Source organism: Phalacrocorax aristotelis, chromosome 20 (assembly GCF_949628215.1).
Source record: "Phalacrocorax aristotelis chromosome 20, bGulAri2.1, whole genome shotgun sequence".
NCBI classification, from domain to species: Eukaryota; Metazoa; Chordata; class Aves; order Suliformes; family Phalacrocoracidae; genus Phalacrocorax; species Phalacrocorax aristotelis.
This window is the reverse complement of record NC_134295.1, coordinates 1,688,850-1,715,580: the sequence shown is the minus strand read 5'-3', so window position 1 is coordinate 1,715,580 and position 26,731 is coordinate 1,688,850. Positions and strand designations below refer to the sequence as shown.

Below are 26,731 nucleotides of genomic sequence, written 5' to 3'. Positions count from 1 at the left end.
GGTGGGGAGGAGGCACTTGGGTGCTGCGTGGACCGCGGCATGTGTGCTTACCCAGAAGTGCCGATGGAGGGCATGTCCATGCCAGACAAGTGACCCAGACACCGGATGATTCAGGGTGGGCAGTGCCTGGACCTGATGGCTTTGCTGGTAAAGCTGGTGGATGATTTCTGGGTAACAACATGTTGGTAATCACTAGGCATATGGGAGCATGGGGAAGTGATACCGAATGTGAGGCCAAATTCTCATCAGACACACGCAGCACATCCAAGCGACGGTTCTTTCTCTCCCTCCCAGCCTGGACCTATTTCTGATTCATTTTCTTTCTTTTGCCCTCTTGCTTTTGTTACTTTGTTCTGAGGTTTTCCTTTGGGAGGTGAATCCATTCAGACTCTTCCGTCACTTCACCTTGCTTTCCACCATGCTTCTCTTAGGCTTTTATCCAGGATGCTGCAATCAAACCGTCCTTTTCGCCATCTCTCTAGCTGCTCTGCTCTTCATCTCTGCTCCCTTGAAGCACACAAGCTGTCAGCACTGGCTGTGCCGATTGCACGTTACAAAGAGACACTTGCCTCCAAGGGACTTCCCTTCTTTAGCTTTGCGGGAGACTTGCATGAGGAAGGCAGCATGGAAATGCTTCCTTCAGAAAAAAACCCCAGTGCTGGGATTTGAACGCAAAACTATCCATTTGCCGATGGATGCATGAGGGGGCAGAACTTCCCCGGATCAGTAATTTCAGGACAATTAGTTGCATGATGGTAACTTGGAATTGCATGAAAATGGCTCTTGGTGGCAGGGGCTGACAGTCAGAGCCTTGGCTGTGTCCTGCGGGCACGCTTATACTCCATGTAACTTTACAGCACTTGGGTAAATGCTGTTTGCTTTGCTGATGGAGACACAAGGATCTTTGGAAGAGTTATTGGAGAGTGAGAAAAAGATCAGCCTTGTGTGCTGATAAAATCATCAGTTAAAGTTCAGTTAGAGAATTGTTGCTGTTGGTGAGGGAGCGTGAACCCGAGGTCCAGGAGGTTTGCAGAACTGGACGTTTCACAGCTTATTTTGCAGACGTCTAGAATAAGTTTGTTTGTGCCCTGATTCGTTAGAATCCTCCTTCCTGGTGGGCAGTTTTGCAACCATGGTTAATGCAGAATGGAGAAGCTAGAGCTCTCGCTGCCGGACTGCACTTGCAAAAATATAAGCTGAGTTGAAGCTCTTTTAGAAATCAGCTTTCCAAAGTTAATTTTAGCCTTCAGCGTAAACTCAAGGGGGATATCTGTGGAGCTGTCTTCATGTTGGCTGTGGTAGATCTCTCCAGCATGATCTAATGCTCTAAACTCTCAAGTAGGCTGGAAGCAGTTAAACGGTTTTTTTTATTATTATTTTTAATGAGGATCTTTATCTGGTTAAAATGTACCTTCTCCCCTCCAATCCCGACCCCAGAAAATCCATATCTGTGTTCCAAGAACTGGGAAAACTTTTGCAAGTGAAAGAGCTTTAAATATTTTCCTCTTTTCACTGATTATGCTGCTTGTCTGCTTTTTGTGCATTTCTGTTGCTGTAGGCGAAGCTGTTCCTTTGGGTTACAGAACTGCAGGGAAATATTTTTATTATTATTTTAAAGCAAATCCATGCAATTTTTGTGTGCTCACTTAGCTGATGGAAACAGCAGTCTTGGAAAGTTGGTTTGTAAAGATTTATTTGATTTTACGTTTCTGGACCAGATATAAACGTGTCTCTCTAATGAGGTGTCGCTACCTCCTCCGAAGTAGCGCTCTCCTAAGAGGTTTGTTTCTGTGGCCTCCAAGAGGTTGTTTAAAAGAAGTTAAGCAGCTTCTTCATTGTTTTCTTACCAGGAAGGAAATGAAGAAAAAGTTGCAGTCTAACAATTTTCCCTTTCAGGAAGGTCGGGGAAGGTTTTCCCTTGACCACCTTCCCAGAGGGGACGCGGGGACCACCAGCCTTCCCTTGTCACCCATCCCCGGACCCCTGGGGGAGTCACAGCCCCTTTCTTCGCTCCTTCTCTTGGGTGACTGGGGATGTGGGTCAGTGTTGGCACATCAGTTCCCCTCCTGTGCAGACATTATCCCTTTCCACACCTATTCTCTGGTCTCGTTCAGAAGCACATCAGACTCTCACGTCCTGATTACTTAAGATTTCTTAAAATTTCTGGACAAAGTGTATGGAGCAGCTCGCTGTGTCGATCCTGCTGCCTTTGCTGGGAGGTCAGAAGGGACAAGGAGCTTCGTATTAATTTAAAAGATGCTTGTGTAAAGGACATCAGTGCCTGTTGGCTGAAGATCCCCATTTGATAGTCTAGTCCACTCACAGTTTCCAGACACCAGACTTCTTCGTGTCCTCAGCCATAGTCTTCCTTTAATAAATTAGTTTGCAGTTCCTTTAAATCAGCACATGACAGGCACTGAGGTTATTGAACAGGTTAATATATTAAATGCATTACCCCCTCAGCCCTTAAAGGCAAGGTTATGGCTGCACAGTTTATTATTATTACTGCTCTAGCAGACTCAGCGCTCTGCTAAGCCTCCTCTGGAAACTACAGAGCAGGTCCAACTGGCGGAAAGCTCCAAAAGAATTAACTGCTGTTATAGCAGGGCAGATTGATACATAGATTTGCAAAATGTCCCTGCACGCTGTGTGTGCTGGGACCCTTCCTTCGCGGCTGGGAAGAGGGGAAGGGTCCGAGCATCCCTGAGGAGCCACTGCTGGGAGGAGGCTTTGGTCCCCCGGCTCCTCAGGATGCCACAAACCTCTGGTGGGATGAGGACGGTGGTACTTAGGAATTTGCCGCCTGCTCCCTTATGCATTGTGGCATGAGACTTGTTGCTGGGAACAGAAAATGGTGCAGTGGTCCAGACAGGAGATGAAACACTGTGAGCAAAAGGGCTCTTTAACTTAGCAGGGAAAGGTAAAAAATAAAAAAAGGAATGAGGGCTGGAAGTAAAAGACTGGCAAATTCAAGTGAAATATTAGTTGTTATTTTTTTAAACAGTGCAGCTATTAAGTCTCAGCACAAGCCTCAATGGGAAATATGCTAATTCTCTGTATTTTGAAATCTGCAAATCCAGCCTGGTTACCTTTCTGGAAGATTAGTTTTTGGTTAATGCAAGCTGATAGGCTAGATCCAGGTGATGGCTAATATTTTATGGTTTGTATCAATATGGGCAGGCAGTCTAGATGTTCAAATTCTCTCCTTTAATCTTTAAGTCAATAAGTATAAAAGATAATAAAAATTTTAAAAATTGAAATCTTTTGCCCAATAAATTATATAAATTAAAGCTTTTCTTCTCATAGAGTCTAACTTGGGGACATTGTCTCCATGCCAAGACCTAAATCAAGGCCTGTGCATTATTTAAGTCACACATAAAACCTATTTCAAGGGTTATCTGGGATGAAAAGTACTGGACTGTGGCTGCTTCTCCGCGTGCGAGTGCGTCTCACAGCAAAATGGAAGCCGGCTAGTCATAGAGTAGCTGTTTCTCTGCTTGAATGTTATTTTAAAAGAGGAATATGAAAGTACTTAAGCCCTGGAAAGCTTTCAATGTTTGTATCACAATGTCGCCTTGGACACTGAGATCATGCAGTTGGTCATTCACTGGGGTTTCTTTTGTTGGTGTTTTTGTTGAATTGTTTGCATTTAATAGGAGAAATGGCACGGTGTGAGCCCAATACATACAGGATAATTTTTCCAGGAATCTTAATGTTTCTGTTCCCTACATTTTGCTTGAACTCCGCCACCTTCAAAATATGGTAATGGATATCCTGAAGAACTATTTTCCCTTTTTAAATTTAACTGGGAAATCACTTCTAGTCCCTATTAAGCTGCTTTAAGAGCTTTTGGAACACTAGAGGTTTGGCTTCCTCAAAACAACGCAAGTATTTAAGCTGTTTTAAGTCTAGAATAAGAGCCCACAACATCAGAAGAGCTTAAGCAGCCGGTAATACATAGTTATGAGCAGGCGTAATGAGAGCTGTGCTGATACTGCATCTACTCCTCCAATGCAGCAACAGCTGGGGTGGGGCCACAATTTCCACTGATTCCTGAATTTATTTAAATATAGCCAGTTTATTTCTGGGTGCTTTTCGGTAAACAATCCTTAGCGAGGGCCACTTACCTGCTTAGGATTCAATACAACTGTTCTGCTATTTAAATCCAGCTTCCCTGCCTGCTAGCTTCTCTCTTGCTCCTTCAGATATGTTTTTTCCACTGTTTCCAAGGAAGCAATGTTATGTGGGTTTGGGGTTTTTTTTTTATTGGAAGCCAGAACTCTGTAAGGCAACAAGTAGCTGTGAGTCCTTCATTTTACAATTCATATCCAGCTTTTACTTAGCCAAAGTGGTGTTGATTTTACTGGAAGTTTGCCGAAGGACTTTAGCATTTAATCTTGCCAGCATTAATTAAGGGGTCTAAAAACACAAACTGTAAGAAGAACCCTGATAAGATAAATATCATTGTCCTCCAAATTGTTCCCAAGATGATAACTCGGCTTCTCAGCTGGTGTAAATAAGCCTCGAGCTTTTAACTTCCTTAAAATGATGTGAACTCGGGTCAGATGAGAATCCAGCCCCTGAGTTGCCCTTCCCTAAAAGGATAGCAGCATCCCTATTTTGTTGGAATTTCTTCTTGGTGTGCGTGCAGGGTGCTGTGCATGGAGAGACCGTGCACCAGGGGAATTTGCACCGAGAGCTTTGCAGGCTTATCTTGTCCATCAGCACGTGTGGGTATTACCTTATCTAACCGGATGAGAACAGAGGAAGATGGGAAGTGGAGCAGAATGAAGTAGAAGGGGAAAGAAAGCAACGCTTGCTACAAATTGGTCCTTTGGTGTTTTGCACAACCTCATTCACACAGGAGCTCTTGCCTTTGTCTGTGCAGCGCCTTCCAGCTCACGGCTGTGCAGGCAGCCTGGGTGGGAAGGAGGAGAAGCAGCCATGGCATTGCCTTGCACAAGGACAGTTGCCTCCAGTGGAAGGAAATGCAAAAAGGAAGTGACACTGATGGCTTCTGGCGGAGCTTGTCACCCCGAAGTGTTGCTCAGGGTGGAGCTGAGTCAAAGCAGAGGTGCGACGAAGTGATGGGCGGAGAGCTGCAGGGGGGTCCCCGTGCCTGCCCAGCTCCTGCAGCGGCAAAAGGGAGAGCGAGCTTTCTGCCAGCACCGCTGGAGCTACGGCAGCAGGGAGGGCCTGGGCGTGGAACCACCCTTTGGACGTCTGAAGTGGCCAAGGTAGCCGCTCTGTGCCTCTGAGGACCAGAGTACAGGGTGGCTGTGGCCTTGCCCAAAACACTGCATGCAACAGCCCCCGCCCCCGAGCAATTAATGTTAAGTCCTCCCGGTTGAGGCAAAGCCAGATGCATGCAGCACAACGAATTTCTGGGCTTGTTTCAGGGATGTGGTAGCACCAAAATGCCTGGTGTCCCCCCTCACCCTTCCCCCCATGGGGATCACAGCTGAGGTGCCACAGACCAACAACCCCCTGCTCACACCAGGCATTTACTTGGGCTTATTTTCTGTGTTTATCATCATTGGAGGGAAGCTAGTTAGGGAATGTGCTGTGGTAACTGAGCAAAGATGGGTCATTTTTGCCAGCCAAGATGTGATGTGCCATGATGGACAGGCAGCAGCAGCAGGGTTTGATTTCAACAGACTGAGTCAGTTTGTCTTTTTGCTAGTTAGGGCCAAAATTAAATTCCAGTTTCATGAGGGCACGATTTGGACTCGTTGGATGCTTTTTGGTGAAAGAGTTTTTCACTTTAAAACAATGGTGATTCACTGGAGCCAGAGGTGTCCGGGAGAGCGTGCTCTTGTCTGACTGGGTGTCTTTGGGTCCACAACAAAACTCCTGGTCCAAGTGGGGGGAGAGAGGTGTCATTTGGAGCAAGGACCTGAGCCAGGCTGGCCTCATCCTCATACCTGAGTGTCCTAACCATGGGGCTAAGGCTATTTAGGCATGAAGTTTTAAAATAATAAATCTCTCTATTGGAGCTGTTTTGCTGCATTTAAATTATTCAATATCCTTTGAATCCACATGCTAGATGGGTGCCAGGTACACAAGGATATATAGTCAGCCTTTGTCTCTCTTGGTCTTTCCTGTTGGAGCTATTCCATTTCATATAAAATGGGCTAAATAAATAATTCATGGGCTAAAGAGAAACTATCTTGGTAGCTGGATGGTTATGGCACTCTTCTGAGATGTGAGGGCATCACGGGTAATTCTTTGCTCCAATGAATAGTTGCTTATTTATTTATACTATCTGGAGCAGCAGGAGGAGAGGTTGATAGAGGCCCTCTATGCTCCCACCCAGCTCAGGGGCCAGGGGACTCCATGGATTGCAGGATATAAGCGGAGGGACCTCAGTCCTCAGCTGAAGGGTATAATAAAGTGTGAGAATTCGTTTTTTCTTTTTTTCTTTTTTTTTTCTTTTTTTTTTTTTTTTGTGAGAGAAACAAGCCTCCTGTTCAGCATTACTCTCAAGCGTTAGCTAGCAGGAAGGCCGATGGCACATCATATTGCTGCAGTGAATTTGGAGTGCTCAGCCGGCTCCTGGGCTGTGCTGGGAGGTTGAACAGCCCGTGGTAGAGCTTCAGCAAGGGCCCAGGTTTCTTCTCATCATCAGCTCAGCCCATAAGGAGGTGTGGGAGAGGAAAGGGAAAAATGTGACATTTTCTATTTCTCCTACCCTTTCTTTTTCTTACCTTTTCCCCCTCAGCAAAGGTTCCCCTTTGTTCAGTGTTTCCCTTGGTATAAGAAGGGTTAATAACTGTCTAATTAACCTGCCTGTAATTTGGGAGTTAGAATTCGAGAGGTGCCCTGTGTGGCCAGCAGGGCCACGACTTATCCCATCACACGGTCCCAGAGCAGTACCCCATGCCCCCACATCCCAGACCCCCCCTTGCAGCGGCTGCTCTTTCCTCCCCAGCCCCAGGGAAGCCCCGTTAGTGCTCAGCAGGTTTTCCCGGTGCTGCCAGACCCTGGTGCACAAGGCTTCAGAGGGTGTCCATGACTCCTCCTGCTCCAGGGAGATGAGAACTTTTGCTTGGCATTTTGGTGCATGCCAGAGCATCTGAGCCATCCTGCTGTGGGAGAGGGCGACTGTAGGGTTTTCCCTGTTGCTGGCACCTCGAGCCCTCATTTTGGTAGTACCAGTCTGACCCGTGGTGCTGAGGAGCCCCTCACAGGTGACCCTGGGTGCTGGGATGATGTGTTTCTCTTCCCTACTTTCCCACCATTGTTCTTTCCTGCACCATCACAGCTGAAAGCAATGCAGGACTTTTCTTCCCCCCAGACCCAAATGCATACCCCAACAGTTTTTTCAGGTTGCACAACACCCGAAAAGTCACACAACCCTGCCAGCACCTCGTCTTCCACCCCGGTACAGCAGCAAAAGGAACAAAAGGGAGAACTACGCTTGAGTCATGGAGTATTTGCAATGGATGTTGGTTTGGGGAGAGTCAGAGGCTGCCTTCGTCCGGTTCAGAGCCAAACCATTAACTTGTTACTGCTGAGCTCACAAAATAAAAAAAGAAAAAAAGAAAAAAGAAAAAAAGAGCCATATTGACCAAAATATGTTCTCTGCTTCTTTTCAGGGAATCTGACTAAACATATGAAGTCAAAGGCCCACAGCAAAAAATGTCAGGAGATGGGCGTGTTGGTATCTTCACTGGTGGATCTGGAAGCCGAAGAAGGTAAAATCTTTCACATTATAAACCTGCTATTCCTGCTAAGAAAGGACAGTGTCCATTCAGGCAGATGTGCTCCACCAATCATCCTTTCAAAGATGTGGAACAGTTTTGTTCACCCCAGGCTCCTTCCAGCACCCAAGGGGGGATTTCTGCTTGCATGGGGTGGGTTACGGGGCCATCCTGGGAGGCTGCATCCGTGGGACAGTCTGTGAGCCCATGTCTCCCTGCTGGGGTTGTTCATCTTTGTCTGAAGTATTTTGGCTGGCTGAAGACAGAGGAGAGAAGAAACAGATGGGTAGGGAACATCCTGCGTTCAGCCCAGCACTCTGCATGTGGGCTATATCCATAATAATAAGCAGTGGATCCGTGGCGTGAGAAGGTGCTTCTTATTTTTTCGGGGGAATCTAGCAGGGAGTTCAGGAACCCGACTGCTATGCTCTGGAAGAGATGCACCCCCGAGGATGCATTGCATGAGTCTGTGAACCTCCACTGCATGCACAGGCTGGTGGGTGAAGGAGAAAAATTGGTCCTGGCACCCCTGGTTATGATCTGACAGAGTATTTCACTGGCGCTGAAGTGCTGATCGTGAGCGCAGGGGTGACCCTTGGTGCATGGCCCGTGCAGGCTGTGGTGCAGAGGGGATGCGCTCCAGCTGTACAGGAGAACTGATGATTCAGGGGATACCTTCCTCCTGAAAGGCCTCCAGAGGAGGACTTTTCCATCAGGATCGTATTCTAGGGAGCTGCCCATCTTACTGTATTTGGCTTACCCCAGGAGACTCCGAGGCACCAGTGCAAACCTGGGCTGCGTCTGGAGGGACTGGTGCACACATGAGCTGCTCCCACCTCTGCAGGCAGGCCCAGCCGGGACCCTGCACCACTGCGGGGGAGCTCAGCGCACCGGGATGGGGTGTGAGCAGCACGGGGGCAGCTGCCTCCCTCATCCCTCATGGGTCTTTTCCATGTGTAGGGTGAAGGTCAATCACCCAGGTCAGAAAACAATCTAGGATATTCTTCAGTAGGGAAAGAACCAGCAAAACTAAAATAACATGGTGCTATGACATTTAATGGCATTATTCTGAGTGCTTTACAAGAAGACACATTTACCCTGACTCCCCTGCTAATTTCTTTCATCTGCTTATGCACAAACACACACACACAAAGTCTGTCCAAGGCTCTGTAAATTCAGGAGTCTGTCTGTTCTTCGAGAAGGATGCATGACTCTCTTAGTTAGTAATTTCCGCCCTGGTTTATAGTATCTGCAGCTGAATTTCCCTGAAGTCATCCCGAGAAGCAGATCTCCTCCCGGGAGGCTGGGCAGCATCAGGCGGGAGTGTGGTGACCATAAGCACTCCCGTCTCCATCAGAAATGTTGAGGGAAAGGTGAGAAAGATCTCCAAGCTGGGAGATGAAGGAACATGGGGAATTCTCCTGTGTACTTATCTGTTTGAGCTAGAAAATGATTTTTTACCCAAATTATTGGAGGCTGTGCTCTGACAGCTGTGAAGGGTTAGGTTATGTGTCTCCAGGGAACAGTTAGATGTTTTTATGACTGTTATTCTGTTTCCTTTAGCAAGACCCTGAGTATTCAGGGCCGGAGCCGCGGCGCAGGAACGATAGGGAAGACGCCTTAGGGGTAGCAGATCTCAGGTCCTGGTGAAATTTTGCATCATCTGCATTTGAGTTCAGCAGGTTGTTTGCGTTTATAGGAAACACTGCACACACCAGTGACGGAGGGAAGGTTCAGGGGGCACAGGTCTGTCCGTGTCTCAGTGTGTTTATTCCTGCCTAAAACTCTTAGTGCCACAGAGCAGGGTGGTGTTTTCTGTTTGCGTTGTGTTGCAGGCTGGTCGTGACACCATTGACCCTTCCTGGCTGCCACCCCAGAAATCCCAGTATGAAAGCAGCTCTTGTGGCTGTCTTTAGCATTTCTTTTCTGTTTCCTGTTTCACCCCCCCGTCTCACCCCAAACAATTTTGATTCCCCCGTCCCTGGGATTCATTCTGCCACAGCCCGCAAGGGTTTGTTGACAATGGGTTAAAAAGAACTTCATAAAACACATGGCGCCACGGTTATTTTTGTAAAGCGAAGATCAGCTGAGCAAGTTCTGGAGACCGCGCTGTGAGCCAGGGAATGTTAACTCGGCAGGAACAACAAACAGCGCTTATCACCCCGCTCCCCTGCTGAGGTCAAGTCCATCAGAGGCTTTATTAGGAAAGGGCTGGTTCCCGGGACACGGGCAGTGTCGCGCGCTTCCTCCTTCATAGGTAATTAAAAATCACTAAGCGTGTTTCGCTGTGTAGCCCGTGGTGGGAACGGGGTCTGCGCTGCTGCAGGCTGCAGCCTTTCGTGCCGCAGAGGGGTCTTGCGGCGCAGGTGGTTCACAGGGCTGGGGAGGCTGCGCCCGCCGGGCAGCCCTGGCTGCTGGCACCCTCCGAGGTGCTTTAAGTCTCAGTTTTTGAATACCAAAACTCAGAAATGCTGTCCCCCGCAGTGTGCTGTATCCTTGGGGTATCTCCATGCTGGTTAATTAAACTGTGCAGGGGACACTTGCAGGTACTGGCACGCCATCATCTCAGCCTAAGCTGCAGGAGCAATCAACAAGACATCTGCAGTTCAGTCCATCCACCACACTTCCAAAAAAATGCTGAGCATAGTCTGGGAATTAGCATGGCCCTTGGACCATTCCTGCAGGGGAGGCTGGATGTGGCCACCCTCTTTTGGAGGCACAGAGGTGCAAATGCAGAACGACCTGATGGGGCTGGAGGGCTTGTGTCACTGTCCTGGGACAGATGTGGCTTGGAGGGCTCATGTGACTGTCCTTGACCTGAACAGACCCACAGCTCAGCTTGCTAGCAGAGAACCTGTAGGAGATTTCTGAGAAGTCCCACTGGTTAACCAGTCCCAAAGCCCAGTGATCCCCCAGTGCAGTGGTATCATGCCCCTTCAGGCTTGGGGTCTGGTTCGGGCCAGGTATAGTCACAGGATGGGGACTGCCCCAGCGTGGTCAGGGGACGAGGACGTGGGAGAAAGACAGACCCCTATGGCATTACCCGTGCTCCTTTTCACAGTGCCATTGCTGACAGGTACAGGGCTGGTCAAAGGGCTCTCCCAGGCCACGCAGAATAAGCATCTAACAAAGGCTAAGGATATCTGACGTGGCCGACAGTGTGCTGTCTGCCCCAAGGGATGGCTTTCTTCCTTTTAAATCTGCTTGAACTCTTGGCTTTTCTCCAGCTCTTCAGAGCAACCTTGCGATCAGGCAGAGATGTGCTGTACTTGGCTGTGGCCGTTCCAAAGGAAGGCATGGCCAAAAGAAAACCTAGTCAGGGATTTTGCAGTAGCCACCTCAAGGGAACAGTGTTGGTGTGGTGTGAGCAGCAGGAGGCTGCTCCTGCGGGGATTGCTGAGAACTCCCTCAGCCTGGGAACGCACTGAAAAGAGTCGATTAGCGGATGGTCTCCAGAAATCTCTCCCTGCTGTTGTACCACCTGTCGGTGATGCCTCTGCAGATCAAAGCTAGATAGGGAAAGAGGAATGTGGCTCCTGAAATGTTGGTTGCATGACTCTGAAAAGAACAACTGTTATTTTAAACCTTTCCATTATAGTCAATTAGAACTAATGAATCATATTAATTGAGTGTCATTTTTGAAAACCTGCAAATCAGAAGACCTATTTATGTTACTTGTAATTGCAGGTTTCTGGGGACAGAACTGCAAGGGCTCGCTTCACCAGTCCAGGGGAATGCTTTCGTTCATAATTTCCTTCAGTCATTCATCCCCGAGCTCATACAGGGTTAATCATAGCACACCCAGCAGCGTGTTCTGCGAGCAGCGTGGAAGCCCGTCCAGGCTGTAAACTGACGGGAGTACTCTGCTTGCAAAAACAGCTGTCTGGCAGGCGATGAGGCTGAGCTGGTCCCAGCATTTGGCCTCATGGAAAGAGTAGGGCTAAACAAAAGCCCAGGAAAGGTCTGCCTTGCACCCCCAGGTCAGCCAGGAGAGCACTCAGCAGAAGGGATGGGACCATCAGCTGGGGGACTTTGGTTTTGGCCACCATTAAATCGTCAGTCCCTGACTACTTGTGGCCAAGCACACGGTGGTTGGACACCTGCTAAGCCCAGCAAGGAAGGGCCCTACCTGGGCTGCAGAGGACAGGAGCCCATTAGCTTTCGGAAGGGACTCCTCACCCGTTGTTGCTGTTGGCTGTTCGGCTGCTCCCTGGAATGTGTTGCGCTGTCTGGACTTTATTGCGTTATGCAAGCAAGCTGTGTAATTTTAGAATTACAAAAAATATACAGTCCTCATTTCCTTCTATTAATGAAGACCATTTGTGTTTGTGTAAAGGGGATGGTCTGCCAGGAAGGAATGCAGAAAGGTGAAAATGGGAAGGTGTGGTATCAGAGGACATTTCCTTTCTTTCCTCCCAGCTTCTTTTTCACCTGGTGAAAGCTAACATTGGACCTCTGCTGAAATTTCAGATGTTCTGCCTCTTGAGGAAGGAGGCCCATTGCTCACAAATGACGAGTAAATACTAAATAAAGCGGCCAAGAAGCAAATCATATTTTGTACTGTAATGGTTGGGTTTATTTGGCTGAATGAGGAGATAATGTAAAAATGGCAGGAAGGTGCATGAGAAATCAGAGATCACAGCGGTATCACGCATCCCCTGTTCTCCCAGCAGTGGATTGCAAAGAGCCTTCCCATGTGTAACCACAGAGTGTCTGCTCCCTTCTTTGCAAAGAGGCTCAGAACAGAGCCTAGCAAGGACTATTTTAATAATAATTAAAAAAAGGCTATTTCCATGTGACACAAACCAGTGCAGGAAGATGGCTGTGCTTTCCTCTGGGGGCAGGTGGGGAGGGAGCAGCGGTTCCTAAAACTCCCTGGATTATTTTAAACTAGAGTTATATTTCATTTGATTGGTTTTATTTCTATTTAAGAGGCAGGAGAAAGTAAGTGGTGTTACTATAAAAGGAGACTGGAGTATAATTCTTGACTCCTGCATTGATTTTGCTTGGTGTGATTGCACCAGTTTGGGAGCATAACCTTAGAATAACACACGTGTAATGAAACGCAACCCTCAGACAAAGCTGTCGACAGGGCACATTTTAACTGGCTCCTTCTCTCCTTCCTTCCTCTGTCTCTCCCTCCCTCTCGGTCTTTTCCTGACTTGCCCTTTCTCTGCCCATTAGCTCAGCATTTCAGCTGCGAGAAGCCAGGGCTCAGGTCTGCACTCCCTTTCTGCCTGCAAGGAGCATGTTAGGCGGCCAAAGCAAATTCCCTTTCGGCTCTCCCAGGGCTCACTGAAATGTTTCCCTCAGTGGCAAAAGCAAACAGCTCCCCAGTGCGGAGCTGGCTTCACTTTTCCCTCAGTCCATACTTCTGACCTTGCTCTCTGTCCTGGCCTGCGCCTGCCTGTTGTGGGACTGGGGCCAAAAAAGGAGACCACGCAGGACAAGGCCTCAGAGCCAGGCGTGGAGGCTGAGGCTGTAGCTGCCTGTCCATCTTGGAGACCATAGACGTTAAACCCCCAATGAGAGACAGGGACTAGCTCATAGCTCTGGTAGTGAAATGCATTCCTTTTCCAAGCAAGAAATATGCACAGTTCACCCTGCAACTTGGAGAACCGGTCATTTGGACTAACACTTGTTCTGAACTCAGTTCCTTTGGGAATTTGCAGACAAGCCACCACTGGATCCTGGGTCCAGCAAACGCCATCATTATACACGCGTTTCACAATGCAAGTCAGCCTCTTGGTAGAGCACTGCTGACTTCGACTCGATGCTGCATGGGCTCCGCAGCAGGTCTTGCTGATACCTTTGAAATGGGTGGGGAGCAAATGCGATGCATTTCAGGCTGACTCTTGGATGGATAATCAGCCGTGGTAAAATACATGTCTTATTTCACTGACAATGCCAAATACTTCATCAGCATTTACTAGCAAGACCCTGCTATTCAAAGTAAACCGAATTAGACTTTTTAATGCATAGATCACAGTGACTTCTCACTGTATGGCCGCATCCCCTTCTGAAAACCACCTTGCCTGCTGCAGGCAGGTGTGGTCCAGCCTCAGTGTTAGCGCTGTTTGATTTCCCCTCCAGCTCAGCCTGCTGACAGATGGCAGCTCTAAATGGAAAACCGTTTCAGTGTTCATCAGAGGAGGAACGGTGTCCTAGGCTGAACTGATGAGGAAAAGGCGCCAGCAGTGCTGCAATTAGTTATCCGGCCTCATGCAGGTGTCAAAGCGGCATCCAGGCACTCTCCTTCAATGCTGGGGACCACCAAGCGTGTCCCGGCAGCTCTGCACCCATCATCTTGGTGCTTGGCACAAAGGGCGTTCGAGAAACTGGTATTTTATTAGCCCCTCCAGAGCAGTGGGGACTTGCAGGAAAGCCTTCTGACAGTGCAATTTTGTTGAGCTGCAGTGACATCCAGTGGCTGCTCCCGATGGACCTCCTGGGGCTGAGCGCGCCTTTCAGCCAGGATCCCTGCACATCTGGCGTGGGGAAATGCAGGTTTTTCTCAGTGCAGAGCAGAGCGGCGGGTGAGCTGGCAGCAATCTGCTTGGGGGCTTGGTACTGATCTCAGAAAGCTTCTGCTGGCTCGAAAAGTAGAAGAGAGATGCTGTATTTTTACCTGCAGATATACTTCAAATCCTTTAGAATTTGCTTTCTGTATATTCCTCATGGTTTACAAGCTTTTATTAACAAAGCATCCCTGTGCAAGGCCTTCCGCAGATAGACAAAAAAAAGCTTTGCCACAAAGAAGCTTCTGCATCATAGCTGGAATTTATCACAATAAGGGAAAATCCACAGAGGTGGTTTCAACCCTGTTGTTTACTTTTTTAAAAATGTCCAGTCTTGCTGATTTTTAACCGTCACATAATCTAGGCAGGAAAAGCCCCAGCATGTGGAGGATGGGAGCAGTCATCCCAGTAACTTCCCCACACTTTGGCAGCTGTAGATATTTTGTAGGCACTGTTGCAACAAATAGTCATAAAAAGCCCACCGAAGGACGATAGTGCTGCTGTTCTCATCTATTAAGTGCCTTTTTTGCTTTTCTAGAGGAAGGCAGGCAGGGTGCATGAAGGTGTGAAGCAGAAGCAGGGACCGATGGCTGCGTGTGTTGACGGAGCAATGGCTGGAACCCAAATTAGGGTAGAGTGGGAGATCCCAGTGGTGGGATCCACTGGGATCTACTGGCATCATCAGGAGTGGAGCTGGCACAGAGGATAGGACCACAGGCTTCAAAGCATGAGATGATCAGATCTAGGAAATAGCAGAGGCCTCTCTCCTCTTGTGCCCTTAGAACTTCTGAGCAGATTTAGCACAAAAATAGTCCCTGTATATGTGTTTTACACTCTTTGTTGTGTGTTTGTTCCCTTCAGGAACCAGTGAAGACCTATTCCAGGACTCTGAGGGACGGGAGGGATCTGAGCCAATTGAGGAACACCAGTTTTCAGACCTAGAGGAATCTGACGATGATGATGACAATGAGGATGAAGAAGATGAGGAGGAAGAGGAGAGCCAAGATGAGCCACCTTTAAAATTGCCGGAAGGCAAACATACCACCCTCCCGATGCACTCTTCAGGTGGCTCACCGTGTTCTCAAGAGGAAGGCACCGAAATAGCATTGTCCTTAGCCCAAGAAACTGTTTCCAGCAGCCAAAAAGTAGGTGAAGGCCAGCAGGCCTCCTCCTCAGGGCTGGAAACAAAGTGGTCAGCAGACAGCAGTGACATTGCTGTGTGCCACAGCTTTTTGAGTCTCCACAGACCAGCTTTGACCTCTACTGAACAATTGGCTTCTGCTGAAGGAGAGTCTGTCACAAGGCCACAGATGTCCTTAGCTATGGACCTGTCAACCCCAAAAGACTCCTCCCCAAGAAAAAGGTGGTCGCCGAGCCAGGACTCCGGCAGAGGTGGTGGCAGCAGCAGACCAATGCTAGCGAGGAAGCACCTATTAACCAAAAATGAAACTTCACCGAAACGGTTTTCACCAACTGGAGAACTGTCTTCTCTAAGGTGCCTGTCTCCAGGGAGAGGGTTGTCTCCTTGCCAGCGCGTCTCTCCCAGGAGGGAGGCATCTCCACTGAGATGTGTGTCACCAAGACTTGAGCTGTCGCCCAGCAGGCATCTTTCCCCCAGAAGAGAGATGTCCCCAAGAACGTACCTTCCACCAGAAGGAGAAGTCTCCCCTGTGAGGCACTCATCGCCAAGCAGAGAGATGTCATCAGTCAGATATTTATCGCTGAAAAAAGTCTTGCCTCCAGGCTGTTCAGAGTCGCCTAGGTATCCATCCCCCGGGAAGGAGGACTTGCCTGGTACTAGCAAATCAGCAGTAGATGACAAAGTTCAAAGCTCATATCAAGCCCAGCATGGGATATTATCTTCGATGCCTCTACCTCACAGGTTCTTTGGCAAAAACGTACAGCTCTACGAGTCCAAGCTGGTAAGTTCAAGCCCCTCTTGCCTTCTAGTCCCTGCAGTACATTCTCTGATACATTTTTTAGTGAAGGTTGCAATGCAGTTAGTGACTCTAACTGTGACTGATGTCACCGGCAACCCAGAGAAAAGTGACAGTGGACAGCAATGGGTTTTGCACCTGGTTTGGTCCTGCCCATCTCAGTCGAAGAGAAATAAAGGTGTCCCTTCTCCAGGGTATTATTTGCACTCCTGACCCAACCGGTCTCCTGCTGAGACAAGCAGTAAAGATGGTCGTTTAATAATGACTAGTTGTCACTAAGAGACCTTTTTTCCCCCAAGAATTTCATACTCACTTATGAGATTTCACCAGCTGGGGTGAAGCTGTGACCATTCTACCGGTCAGTGGCCTGAACCAGGTCTGAACTAGCTATAACACCCTATTGCTGACTCCTGGGCTATGTGCATATGCAGCCAACTCTGTTAGATTAACTGCTGAGAAATGTTTGTTTGGACACCTCTGATTTCATCTCGCTTCTCTCTTCAGCACAGAGAAGTGTTTCCCACTGGGTCCAGAAAATTATTTAATCTCTCTGCTGGACATATCAAATCCTATGGGTAAAGGAAAATTGCATGTTCCTCCCACTGTTACAGGCAAATTAGACGTCGGGTTTGGTGGAACGTTTCCCATTTCTACTGAAGTGCCTGGCTCTCCTGTAATTTATGCTGATGAACATGACGTTCAGTTGCTGGAGTTGCTCTGCTGTGAAACTGGTGTGAGGAGAGACTCGAGCCCTTAGGGACTGCACTGGGAAGAGAGAGGCCTTTATACAACCCTGGAGAACCTGTCACGGCAGATGCTGACCCAGGTCTTCTCCAGAAAAGCCACGCTGCCCAGTGTGCGTTTCTTCCACGTCTGTGACAACGTACTGTCTTTTGGTGCTGCCTTCCTTCTGCCGTTCCACTATGAGTGTTTGTCTTGCCTTCTCAGAGACTACCCTTTGCTTTAGGTCCAGACTTCTGCTTACTCTAATGCTATTTCCCTTTCCTGTCAATTAACTTCTTGTGGTGAATCTCAAGGCTGTGGAACCCCCGGTCCTTCAATGTTAAAGCATCTCTGTCAGGAAAACTGCCTACTGCCACTACTTGTAGCTAATCCCCTAAGCTCCCTAGTCCACAGTAGGAGACAATATTGTACACCCCTGCTTATCTGCCCATTCACACCTTTTAACTTACGCTCTCACATACATACCTTTTTGCTCCATTTTCCTGCTCCTTTTATGCACCCAAGCTCACACCCAAAGTGCTGTTTTTCTCCTGTGCCTCCAATGCAACAACAAAGACCTGAACAGGAAACTTTCCATTTATCAGAGAGATGGACAGCTGGTCTTTCACTGCAAAATTACCTTCCTGGTAAGGCTACAAGAGACAGAAAGATCAGAGGTAGATTTATCAGACCCCAAACAGAGCTCTGTGCTCGAAACTGGTGCCCTATGCATTGCTTAGGAACTTGGAGATGATCTTAGCTTAGCTTCAGTGAAAGGCTTTCTGCCAAGTCTTTGCATCAGGCCTGGTCGTGACCGTCTCTCCTCCCACCGGCTCTTGCAGCGGGTAGTCTCTTCTTCTCATGGCTGTTGAACCATTGGGATGATTTCTTTGGGGGTTTCCAGCATCCCTATAGTGATTCTTCCAAGGATTCATGTGGATGAGTGAGACTTAGCAAGTGTTTGGGCTTGTAACTGCTGATCACATATACGCTGTCTTCAGTGGCTCTTGCTTTCTCTCTCTTCTGGTCTCTTTTGCTGCTTTCCTCTGTCGCCTCCTCATACAGATCCAGCTCGCAGGGTCAGGCAATTCTCCATAATCCTGCAGAGGAATATGCCCTCCAGTGAATCCTCAAATGTTATAGCTAACCCCATCTTAATGGAAAGTTGATTTCAGTTTCTGTTGCTTCCTCTTCTTGGGAGTCCTGTTTAGGGCTTTAGTTATAACCGCATCACTAATTAATCCATTTCTGTTTAGCCACATATCTCTCCATGATGTACATTAGGAAACTATGTGAAGCACCGAGAGAGAAAGAGGAAAAGGTAAAATGGTAGGGTCTTAACCCTTGATTTCTACAGACCACACCATGAGGGTGGTGGTGGGGACCACACAGATGGGTGTGCTTTGCGTCAAATGACAGTTAATGCTATCTCTCACTTGGTCCGAAACATCCTTGCAATTAGCAGCTGTAAGGATGTAACCCTGCTTTAAGAAAGTGCAATAAAAATATCATCATTCTGAGCTCTCAGAAACCCCATGAACTGGAGGGGATCCAAAGCTGCTCAGATGGCAGGAAACATTGGAACCCTCCGCCAGGGTTTCAGAGGCAACTCTGATAATAGGGCAATGGGTAATGGCTTTAAACTAAAGGAGGGGAGATTCAGGCTAGATATAAGGAAGAAATTTTTTATGATGAGGGTGGTGAAACCCTGGCCCAGGTTGCCCAGAGAGGTGGTCGATGCCCCATCCCTGGAAACATCCAAGGTCAGGTTGGACGGGGCTCTGGGTGACCTGGTCTAGGTGAAGCTGTCCCTGCTCACTGCAGGGGGTTGGGCTGGGTGGCTTCTAAAGGTCCCTTCCAGCCCAAACCATGCTATGATTTTATAATGTTCAAAGCCTGAAACAGAGCCCTGGATCTGTGCCCCAACAGGCCGTGGGCATATCTGTACCCAGAAGGCAAATGCTGTGGGTTGTGTTGTTCCTCACCTTAAAGTTTTGGGGGTCCAAATCTTCCTCGGCTGATTGATCTCCCTCAAATTAGAATAAAATGTTAACAAAATCAATCCTTATAGTGAGCATTAATGATGCGAATGCTGTAACTCGTACGTTGCACTGATTCAGCTGTTTCTTTTCCCTCTCCGGTGCAGAAGATAGAACCACGAAGCCCAACATGCTCACCTGGCGTCACGCAGCCCGTCTGCCCCAGGCCCTTGCAGGCACCTCATGAAATACATGTCCACACTCCCAGCCGAGGGGAGGAGAATGTCTTCAGCCATCTCCCGTTGCATTCGCAGCAGCTCACAAGGACCCCATATCCTATGATTCCCATTGGGGGCATCCAGATGGTCCAGGCGAGGCCAAGCACCCATCCCAGCTTGGTGCCCAGTTCAGTCGTGTCCCTGCAAGCGGGATACTTTGCCTCTGGCAGCAGCGGCTTCGCAGAGTTCAGCCGGGCTCCCGAGAGGGACAAGGAACCACAGGTCCCGCGGGAGCCATCTTCAGCATCCGTCTCCCCGGTTGCAAAGGTTTCTAAATACACGCTGTCCCCAGAGCTTATGAGCAGTGGCTACTTAGAAGAGAAAATGAGGACTAGTGAGCTTCAGCAAAAGACAGACCAGGAGGAATACAGGGTAAAAATGTTCGCTGAGTCCAGCCACGCAGAGCAGGCAGGCTGCTCGGCATCCCCAGCCAGCCCCAGCACAACAGACGAGCACTCTCCAAAGCCTTCGACAAGCGGGGAAGCACCCTTGAAAAAAACGGGCAAGAAGCAATCTGGCAGCTCGAGCACTTCTTTTGAATCATCCTGCACTTTCATCTCAGATCTCCCCTCCCAGCCGTTGGACCGAAGCAGCAGCACCGGCTGCCTCTCAGAGCCCTCATCGAGCCATTCGCACGCCCAGCCGTTCTCCGTCCGGAGGAGAAACCTCTCCGGAGAGCCCAGCCGCCAAGGGGGAAGCTCCAGGAAGAGCAGTCCACACCTAGAGCACGCAGATTTAGGTCAAACTCAAAACAAGGTGGATGAAAACACAGGAAGTACTTAGGCCTCCACCATCTGTTCCACCTTTAGGCTTCCTATGTAAAATCAACAGACATTTTCAACACTATTTCCTTTAGTATAATTGTCGCTATAAGAAGCACTCTAGTGAATGACCAAACCCATGGAAGATTCCTGGTTTTCTTTGTCCCAGTCTGGTATTATCTCCACATGTATGCAGTTACTTGTGCCTTTTTCTATACCTTTTGTTGCTTGAAATGTACAAAAATGTTTGAGGCTGTGAATATTTTTTTAGAGTTTTTTGGAAAGGGGTTTGTTAGACCTTGTCTTTTTTGCCATTTAGGTGTGTGTTATTATGGGCCTGAGAGATGCAGAAAGGAAAGGGTTAAGCATTTTAAGAGGAAGAAGATGCACTGAAAACAAAAACAAAACAGAAAAACTTTTTTATATTGATTAAATGATTAAAAACAAAAACCAAACCCTTGCTCCTGTGTACAGAAGTTTATGATTCGTATTTATTACATGCTTTATTTAATTCTCGCAAAGTGCTTGGTTTTTTTTTCTTGCATCCCTCTGATTGCCTACGGTTGTGCTTTAAACAATTGAGACTGCTTTACATTTAAAAAACGTGTTTACCCTGAACTTGTAAATGAAACTAGCACTTCCTTGCGTAGGGGGAGGTTCCTTCGCGGTGAGAGAAATTGTCACTCAAAAGAGAAAACGAATCTTGAGCATCCCTCCCTCCTGCAGAACCCATCAAAGCACTTTTATAAAAAGGGACAAAAAAAAAAAAAAAAAAAGTTTTTCTTCAGAGATTTAACTGCAAGAACATAGGAATGTATCGAAAGTAGACCCAGTGCCAGGAATGGTGTCTCTCGCTGGACGAGCCGGCCTCCTGCTTGCTTTAATCCTTCCATCCCGTGCCCGCGCCCCGCGTGCACGGCCGCCCCGCGCCGCCCCCCGCGCCGCCCCGGCAAAGTCATGCCTGTGCCTGACAGCCCCTCTTTTCTGGGGTTCGGAAGCCCTCTGTAAATGCCCTCCCTTCGCTTAAAGGTGGAAGCAAACTCAGCCCTGCAACCATTTTTCCTCCGTAATCTTTTAGTTGTGGACGAGCTCCCTCCATCCCGTCCCTGCTCGGTCGCGGCTGGTTTGGCTTCGTTGAGCTCTAGGGATGCAGGAGTAGTTTGTGCTCCGCTCGTTTGCGCGCCTGCAGCTCTAACTCGCGAGTGACTCTGTGTCTTATTTTAATTTTATTTATTTATTTAAGCGGAACGTCGTAAACGTAGTCCTTATTGTGCAGACGGGCCCTTTTTTGGTGTTTTGGAAGAAAAAAGTCACGATGCGGAGCGGTTAATGTTCGCAATCAGCTTGTTATCCAGACACGGTAACTTTTTCCAGAGCAAATTTTTAACTATGACCATCCGTAGCGGAGCGATGGCCTCTACTGCCAACAGATACGATACCAAATACAGAGAGACCCGAGGAGCCATTCCTCTCTGTCACATTAACACACTTTTTAAAATACAAATGTTCGATACATGTTTGCCCTAGCAGACAGCAGGCTCTTTACTACTTCAGAAGGTTTTCTGGTCTATGGAATCTGTACAAACCTCCTTTTTTTTTTTATTTTAACAACAACAAAAAAAAGATATAAATATTTAACCAGTGGACCAGTTCTTTCTTCTTTCAGAGCTGTTCCAGTTTATCGGGTACGTAATACACTTTTTAAAAAATGAAAAAAAAAAATATTTAAAAAAATTAAAAGAAATCAAATAAAACCCTGAATGAGAACATATTTCCTTGCCAGACTTGATGAGCTATGAACTGTTCCCCTTTCACGGGCAAATAATATAAATTTTTTAATAATCTTCTGTGCTTTTTTTTTTTTTTTCCCCTGCTTTGCTTGTAAAGGGAATTAAGTACAAAGGAAGATATCATGGAAATAACATTAAGGCTGTGACACTGACCAAAACAGCCTCCAGAACCCATTTATACCCTAATTAGCACTTTTATCAAGTTTCCCTTTTTCTCATCTCCCCCTCTTTGGCCCCAAGCCTGGAAGCTGGTCCTGCTTTCAAACCCAGCCAGCTCCCATGGCAGGAGCCAGCACCGGGAGTTCAGTTCAGCATAGCAGCTCCCTTCCGTGAAACTCTTAAGCTCCAGCCTAAATCCTACTCAGGCTTTAGGCGTATGCTTAATATCAAGGTGACTCGGAGAGGGCTGCTTGGCCAGGGTTGGTGTGAGCAACCCTGAAACCATCCGCCAAACCTAGCGACGGTCCCGACTTTCCTGGCTTCAGCCACCTTTCCCCCCCTTGCTCTTGTCACGCTCTTAACATTATTCCAAGGTAGCTTTTTGTATTTAATTTTTTTTAATATATATATAATGAAATTGTACATAAAGATAAAGAATGCAGCAGTTGTGCACTCAGCGTCCCGGTTTCATTAGGTGCATTTGACATGAGCTTTGGGCTAGATCAAATTTGCTTGGCTTCTTTCTGTAACTGTATTTTAATCCTTGACCTGTTGGTACGTTGCATTGGGGTTTTTTTTTTTTTCTCCCTCTGTTGTTTCTGGACAGAGGAAAAAAAGGAAATCCCAACAAAACCCAGAAGTCATTACATTGGTTTCTTGCTTTTGTTGTTGTGGTTTATTTTATTATCATTATCATTATTATTATTATTATTTTGTAAACCTTTTCCAGCAGCTCAAGATGAGCTGAAGCTTTCTGCATCTCAGTGCAGAGCACCTGGGCTGGCAGCCAGCGCTGTGTGGGGCAGCGGGACGCGCCACCGTCCGGATGCCTTTGCCTGCGGCCAAAAACACGCGGGGAGAGGAGTGGGGTGCCTGCTGGGTCATGCCCTGCTCAGATCCGGTACCCACCTCCCGGCAGCCACCAAGCGGGTGCATGCGGGGACCGCTGAAAACTCAGGAGATGGGCAAAAAAACCCCAAGGCTGTGCCGAGTCTCGACCCGGTTCGGCTTCTCGGCAAGCGGCTGCGGGCACAGCGTGGGGGGCTCTGGCTGGGGTGAAATGGTGCTTCATGCTATACCTAATGGGCACAATATGGCCTATTGGATAGGCAAAAAGGATCAAAAAAAAAAAAAAAGGGCTAATTATCACACTGACAGCTCAGAGCTCCGTGGGAAGGGTGTCCTCCTCCGCGCCGGCACCAGCATCTCTGTCTGCGGGCAGGGTGGGCGTCCCCAAGGGGCTGCCCCAGCCCTGCTGTGAAATCGTAGTGCGACCTTGTGCAAACCGTGTCTCCCCTCTGCCTCGTGCTCAGCCAAGGAGCACCACGGCGCAGCTCCCCACGTTTTCAGAGTTGCGCGTTATTCGCAGCGGGGCTGAGGCCCCAGCCGTCACCGGTGGCTGCTTCTCCTCTCTGGGGTACCCGCTGGCTTCCCGGTGTCGCACGTGGGGAAAGCTGTCTGCAGGTCACAGCTCTTAATATTTCTCTGGGTGTCTGTTCTCTCTGCAAAACAGGGGTGATAAATCCTAATTTACCTTCCGCCAGGGCTGGCTCAGTTTGTATCTGTACGGATGCTTTGCAGAGCCATTAGCAGCATTATTTGCAAGAGAATGTACTAATAATGCAAATAGGCAAATTAAAAACCAAAGCCCAGCCCTTCCTTTCCATCAGCAGGTAGAAATAAAATCTCCTGCTTTTCTTAAGGCAGAGGCTCTTAAATTTATAGTCCGTGAAGGCACATGGCCTCCAGAGACTGGCTGCTCCTCTTCGCTATGTCGCTAGTTAATCAGCCAAAGCCCTGCTCTGATATTCCCTTCTCCGATGAGCTGTTTGCGTAGCTCCCATGAGCGCAGGTAGTCAATGGCAGATGGATGCTCTGGCATCCGAGAAATTCTGCGCGGAGGACTTGGCCCGTGCTCTTAAATAGCTCCTTGAAGCAGTCGTGTTAAGTACCAAGCTTTATATCCAGAGCTAATAAAGCACTTGTACGTTGGCTTAAGCTTAAGCATTTCTGGAGTTTCAGTAACTTCTTTGTGCTTAAGCATGAATTTAGCTTCTTTTATCAAGGCTACAGAGCTCGGTGCTTCGCAGGACTGAGCAGACCATGGGAGGAGGAGAGGGGGGCGGTTGGCTCCCCAAAACAGCCCCGTGCCTTGAAGCAGATCTCTGTCAGCTCTAATTATTCACAGGTTGTTGGCTGGATACCCAGGAACTGCAGCAGGAAACTCTTAAAAGTAATGATGAAGTAGCTGTGACTTTACAGCTTATGACTGGGAAATGTTTTTCATCACCTGCTCCTAAGGGGTGACATTTTCAACCCTGGTCTCTATAAAAGTTACACTCCTCGGCCAGGGCTCAGGCTCGCCGCTGAAGCCGCCCGCCGGCCCCGAAAGCCCCGTCAAGGGCGCCGGGGTTTGCTGCGGTCGGTGCCGCCGCCCGCGGGCGCGCGGAGCCCCGGGGCTGGGCGCCGCGGGACGTGCCCGCAGGCAGGGCTGGGCGATCCCCGCCCGCAGGCAGCCGGCGCGAAGCCGGGCGTAGCTGGCCTCTTACCCCTTGGTCTTCTCTCTCTTCCACCAAAAAACCCAAAATAAAATCTGCAAAAGAGTTGGTTTTCCCTCAAGCCGGCTTTCTCTTTTACCTGGTTTTTGCTTTAAATCCACAGAAACAGCACCTGAACAAGCAATATAATTGGTCACACAGAAGCCATTAAAATTATTCCAATTTTCATGTAACATCCTGGACAATTTGATCTAGCCCTTTTCTGCTGTTCTTGCAATTGTTTTTCTCTTGCTGACTCAGTTTCATCATGTGCTTTTCTTTTTCTTTGATTTTTTGTAATATTTCCATCTATTGCACAGTATTTACAGATAAAACCATATTGTAAATGATTTACAAAAAATTTTTAAAAAAAGTAAAAAAATCAGTCCTGATGGCATAAACCAATCTGTTTTCATTACTGAGATATGATGGCACTTACGATCACTTTAGTAAATGTAATGTAAAAAAAAAAATAATAATGTGTACGCAAATTTAATATACATGGTCTCATGTAAGATAAATATTTGCCTTTTTTTCTAAAAGGTGTATGTATTCTGTAAGTGGAATAGTCTGTAGAAAGTTTCTATATGTTCTTAAAATGGCAATACATTCCAAAAAAGGTACTGTAAATATGTACAGCGTACAATGTAATTTGGTAGTTTTGCCTGTAATTTTATTTTAACTCCAGTTTCTACACTTGCATCTTGAAATGTCTGTATGGTTAAATCAGTGCAAAAAAAAAAAAAAAAAAGCAGGTAAAAGCACAGTCTGATGTAAAAAAAAAAAAAAAACAAACTAAAAAAAAAACAAAAACCATGAAAAAACAAAACAAAAAAAAGGAGAAAAAATGCTCAGTATTTGATGTTTGTGACCCTTATTGTAAATGACATCTGTACTGTGAATGAGAAGTTTTTACAAGTATAATATTGCCTTTACTACAGCTCAGATTGTCTGCTCAGTCTGAGCGTATTTTTAAAAAAATAGCATGTTGGAATAAATTTTAAAGTCCCAACATATTACTACTTGCATGACTGGCAGTCTTTAATTTTCATTTTCTTTAGCCCCCGCAGGGACTGGGGTTGTAAAGCGATGGAGGCAAATTCGGATAAACCGGTGTCGAGCTGCCGCCACCCCTCCCAGGCCACCGCCGCCGAAACACCCCGGTCGCACACAAAGTGCTGCCGTTACAGAAACGCCACGAACAGGGTTTTTTCAGTGTTTTCTCCTTGCAGTGCAGGGACAGTGAAATAGAGCAAGGTGGGGGATGCTCCCATGGGGCTCTGCAGAGGCCGGGCTGAACTCAGTGCACTGGTCAGGGTCCGCCTGCAGGAAGCATCACTGGGCTTGATTTTTTTTTTAAGAGATGTCCTTTCTTCCTCAAAACCTGGGATGCTGCACAGCATCCCGCGGAGGCCCCACGCGCTGGGGGGTCTTGCCGGGCTCTCCGCAGCCGGGGGAAGCTGCACGCCCTGCCAGCGAGCCGAGACGGCTGCTTTCCTCGCTGTCATATCCCTCCAGAGCGTCCTTCCCCCTCCAGGGCACGTCTGGGCATTTCTCCCCAGCGTGTCCTTGCCAAGTTAAACACACGGAGGGCCTGATGCAGCGAGGCTGCGCTCCAACCCCAGATCATAGCCAGCGAGATTAGGAGAGGCTTTGCAAGTCCCAGCCACACTCCCTCCTCTCCGCTGCCAGGGTGCTGCCTGCTCTGCTGCCTGGGGCATCCCTGCTGCAGGGGGAAAAGCAACCCAAAAGAGGGTATTTTGGAGCAGGGAGTGAGTCTGCTCCCCTCCTCATCCTCTTTTGCCTGTTCACCCTGCCTGCTGGGAGCAGCTCGGGGCTTTGCTGCACCCCGGCGAACCCCGACCTTCCCGACTATGCCCTCCCGCTAACGCAAGCCTCAGTACAGCAAGCACCGCATCTCAGGAGGCAGGGCTGCTGAGGCTGGTCCGCTGCCAGCTCTGCTCCTGAAATGAACGTGACCGTTAGAAAAGAAAAAAAAAAAAAAAAGAAAATTAAAAAAAAGAGGAAAGCCTGTAATTCCCTCGCTAATTGTCCTTACAATGAAGCGGGCTGCCTTCAGCCCTTCCGTTCCCTTTATGCCTCAGTAAACCCTCCTGGGCAACTTCCCACCTGCTCGTCTTCACCCCATCGCCTCCAGCAGCCGGAACAGCCTTTGATGGACACTTGCAGATGGGTTCAGAGACTGAAGCAGGGGGGCTGGTGGAGGGAGGCTTTGCAAAATAGGTCAAGGAAGGAAATCTCTGTGTGATTTCTATCCATGACCGTGAAGCTGGGGCTGCATCAGCCAGCAGACCCAGCTGCTCCCTGAGGTCCCATCAGAGCCCA

The 26,731-nt window shown here is 48.1% G+C and overlaps 1 protein-coding gene across 2 annotated transcripts in view; it reads left to right on the top strand.

The window, feature by feature from the left end:
- The window catches only part of HIVEP3 (HIVEP zinc finger 3), a 116,788-nt gene extending 96,429 nt beyond the window's left edge, over nt 1–20,359 (top strand). For both annotated transcript variants that reach the window (XM_075114701.1, XM_075114700.1), the window contains 3 exons: nt 7,599–7,697; nt 15,083–16,143; nt 19,028–20,359. In XM_075114701.1, the coding sequence (XP_074970802.1) occupies nt 7,599–7,697; nt 15,083–16,143; nt 19,028–19,921 (2,054 nt within the window). In that variant the 3' untranslated portion in view covers nt 19,922–20,359. The remainder of the gene's footprint in view (nt 1–7,598; nt 7,698–15,082; nt 16,144–19,027) is intronic.
- The last annotated feature ends 6,372 nt before the right edge of the window (nt 20,360–26,731 follow it).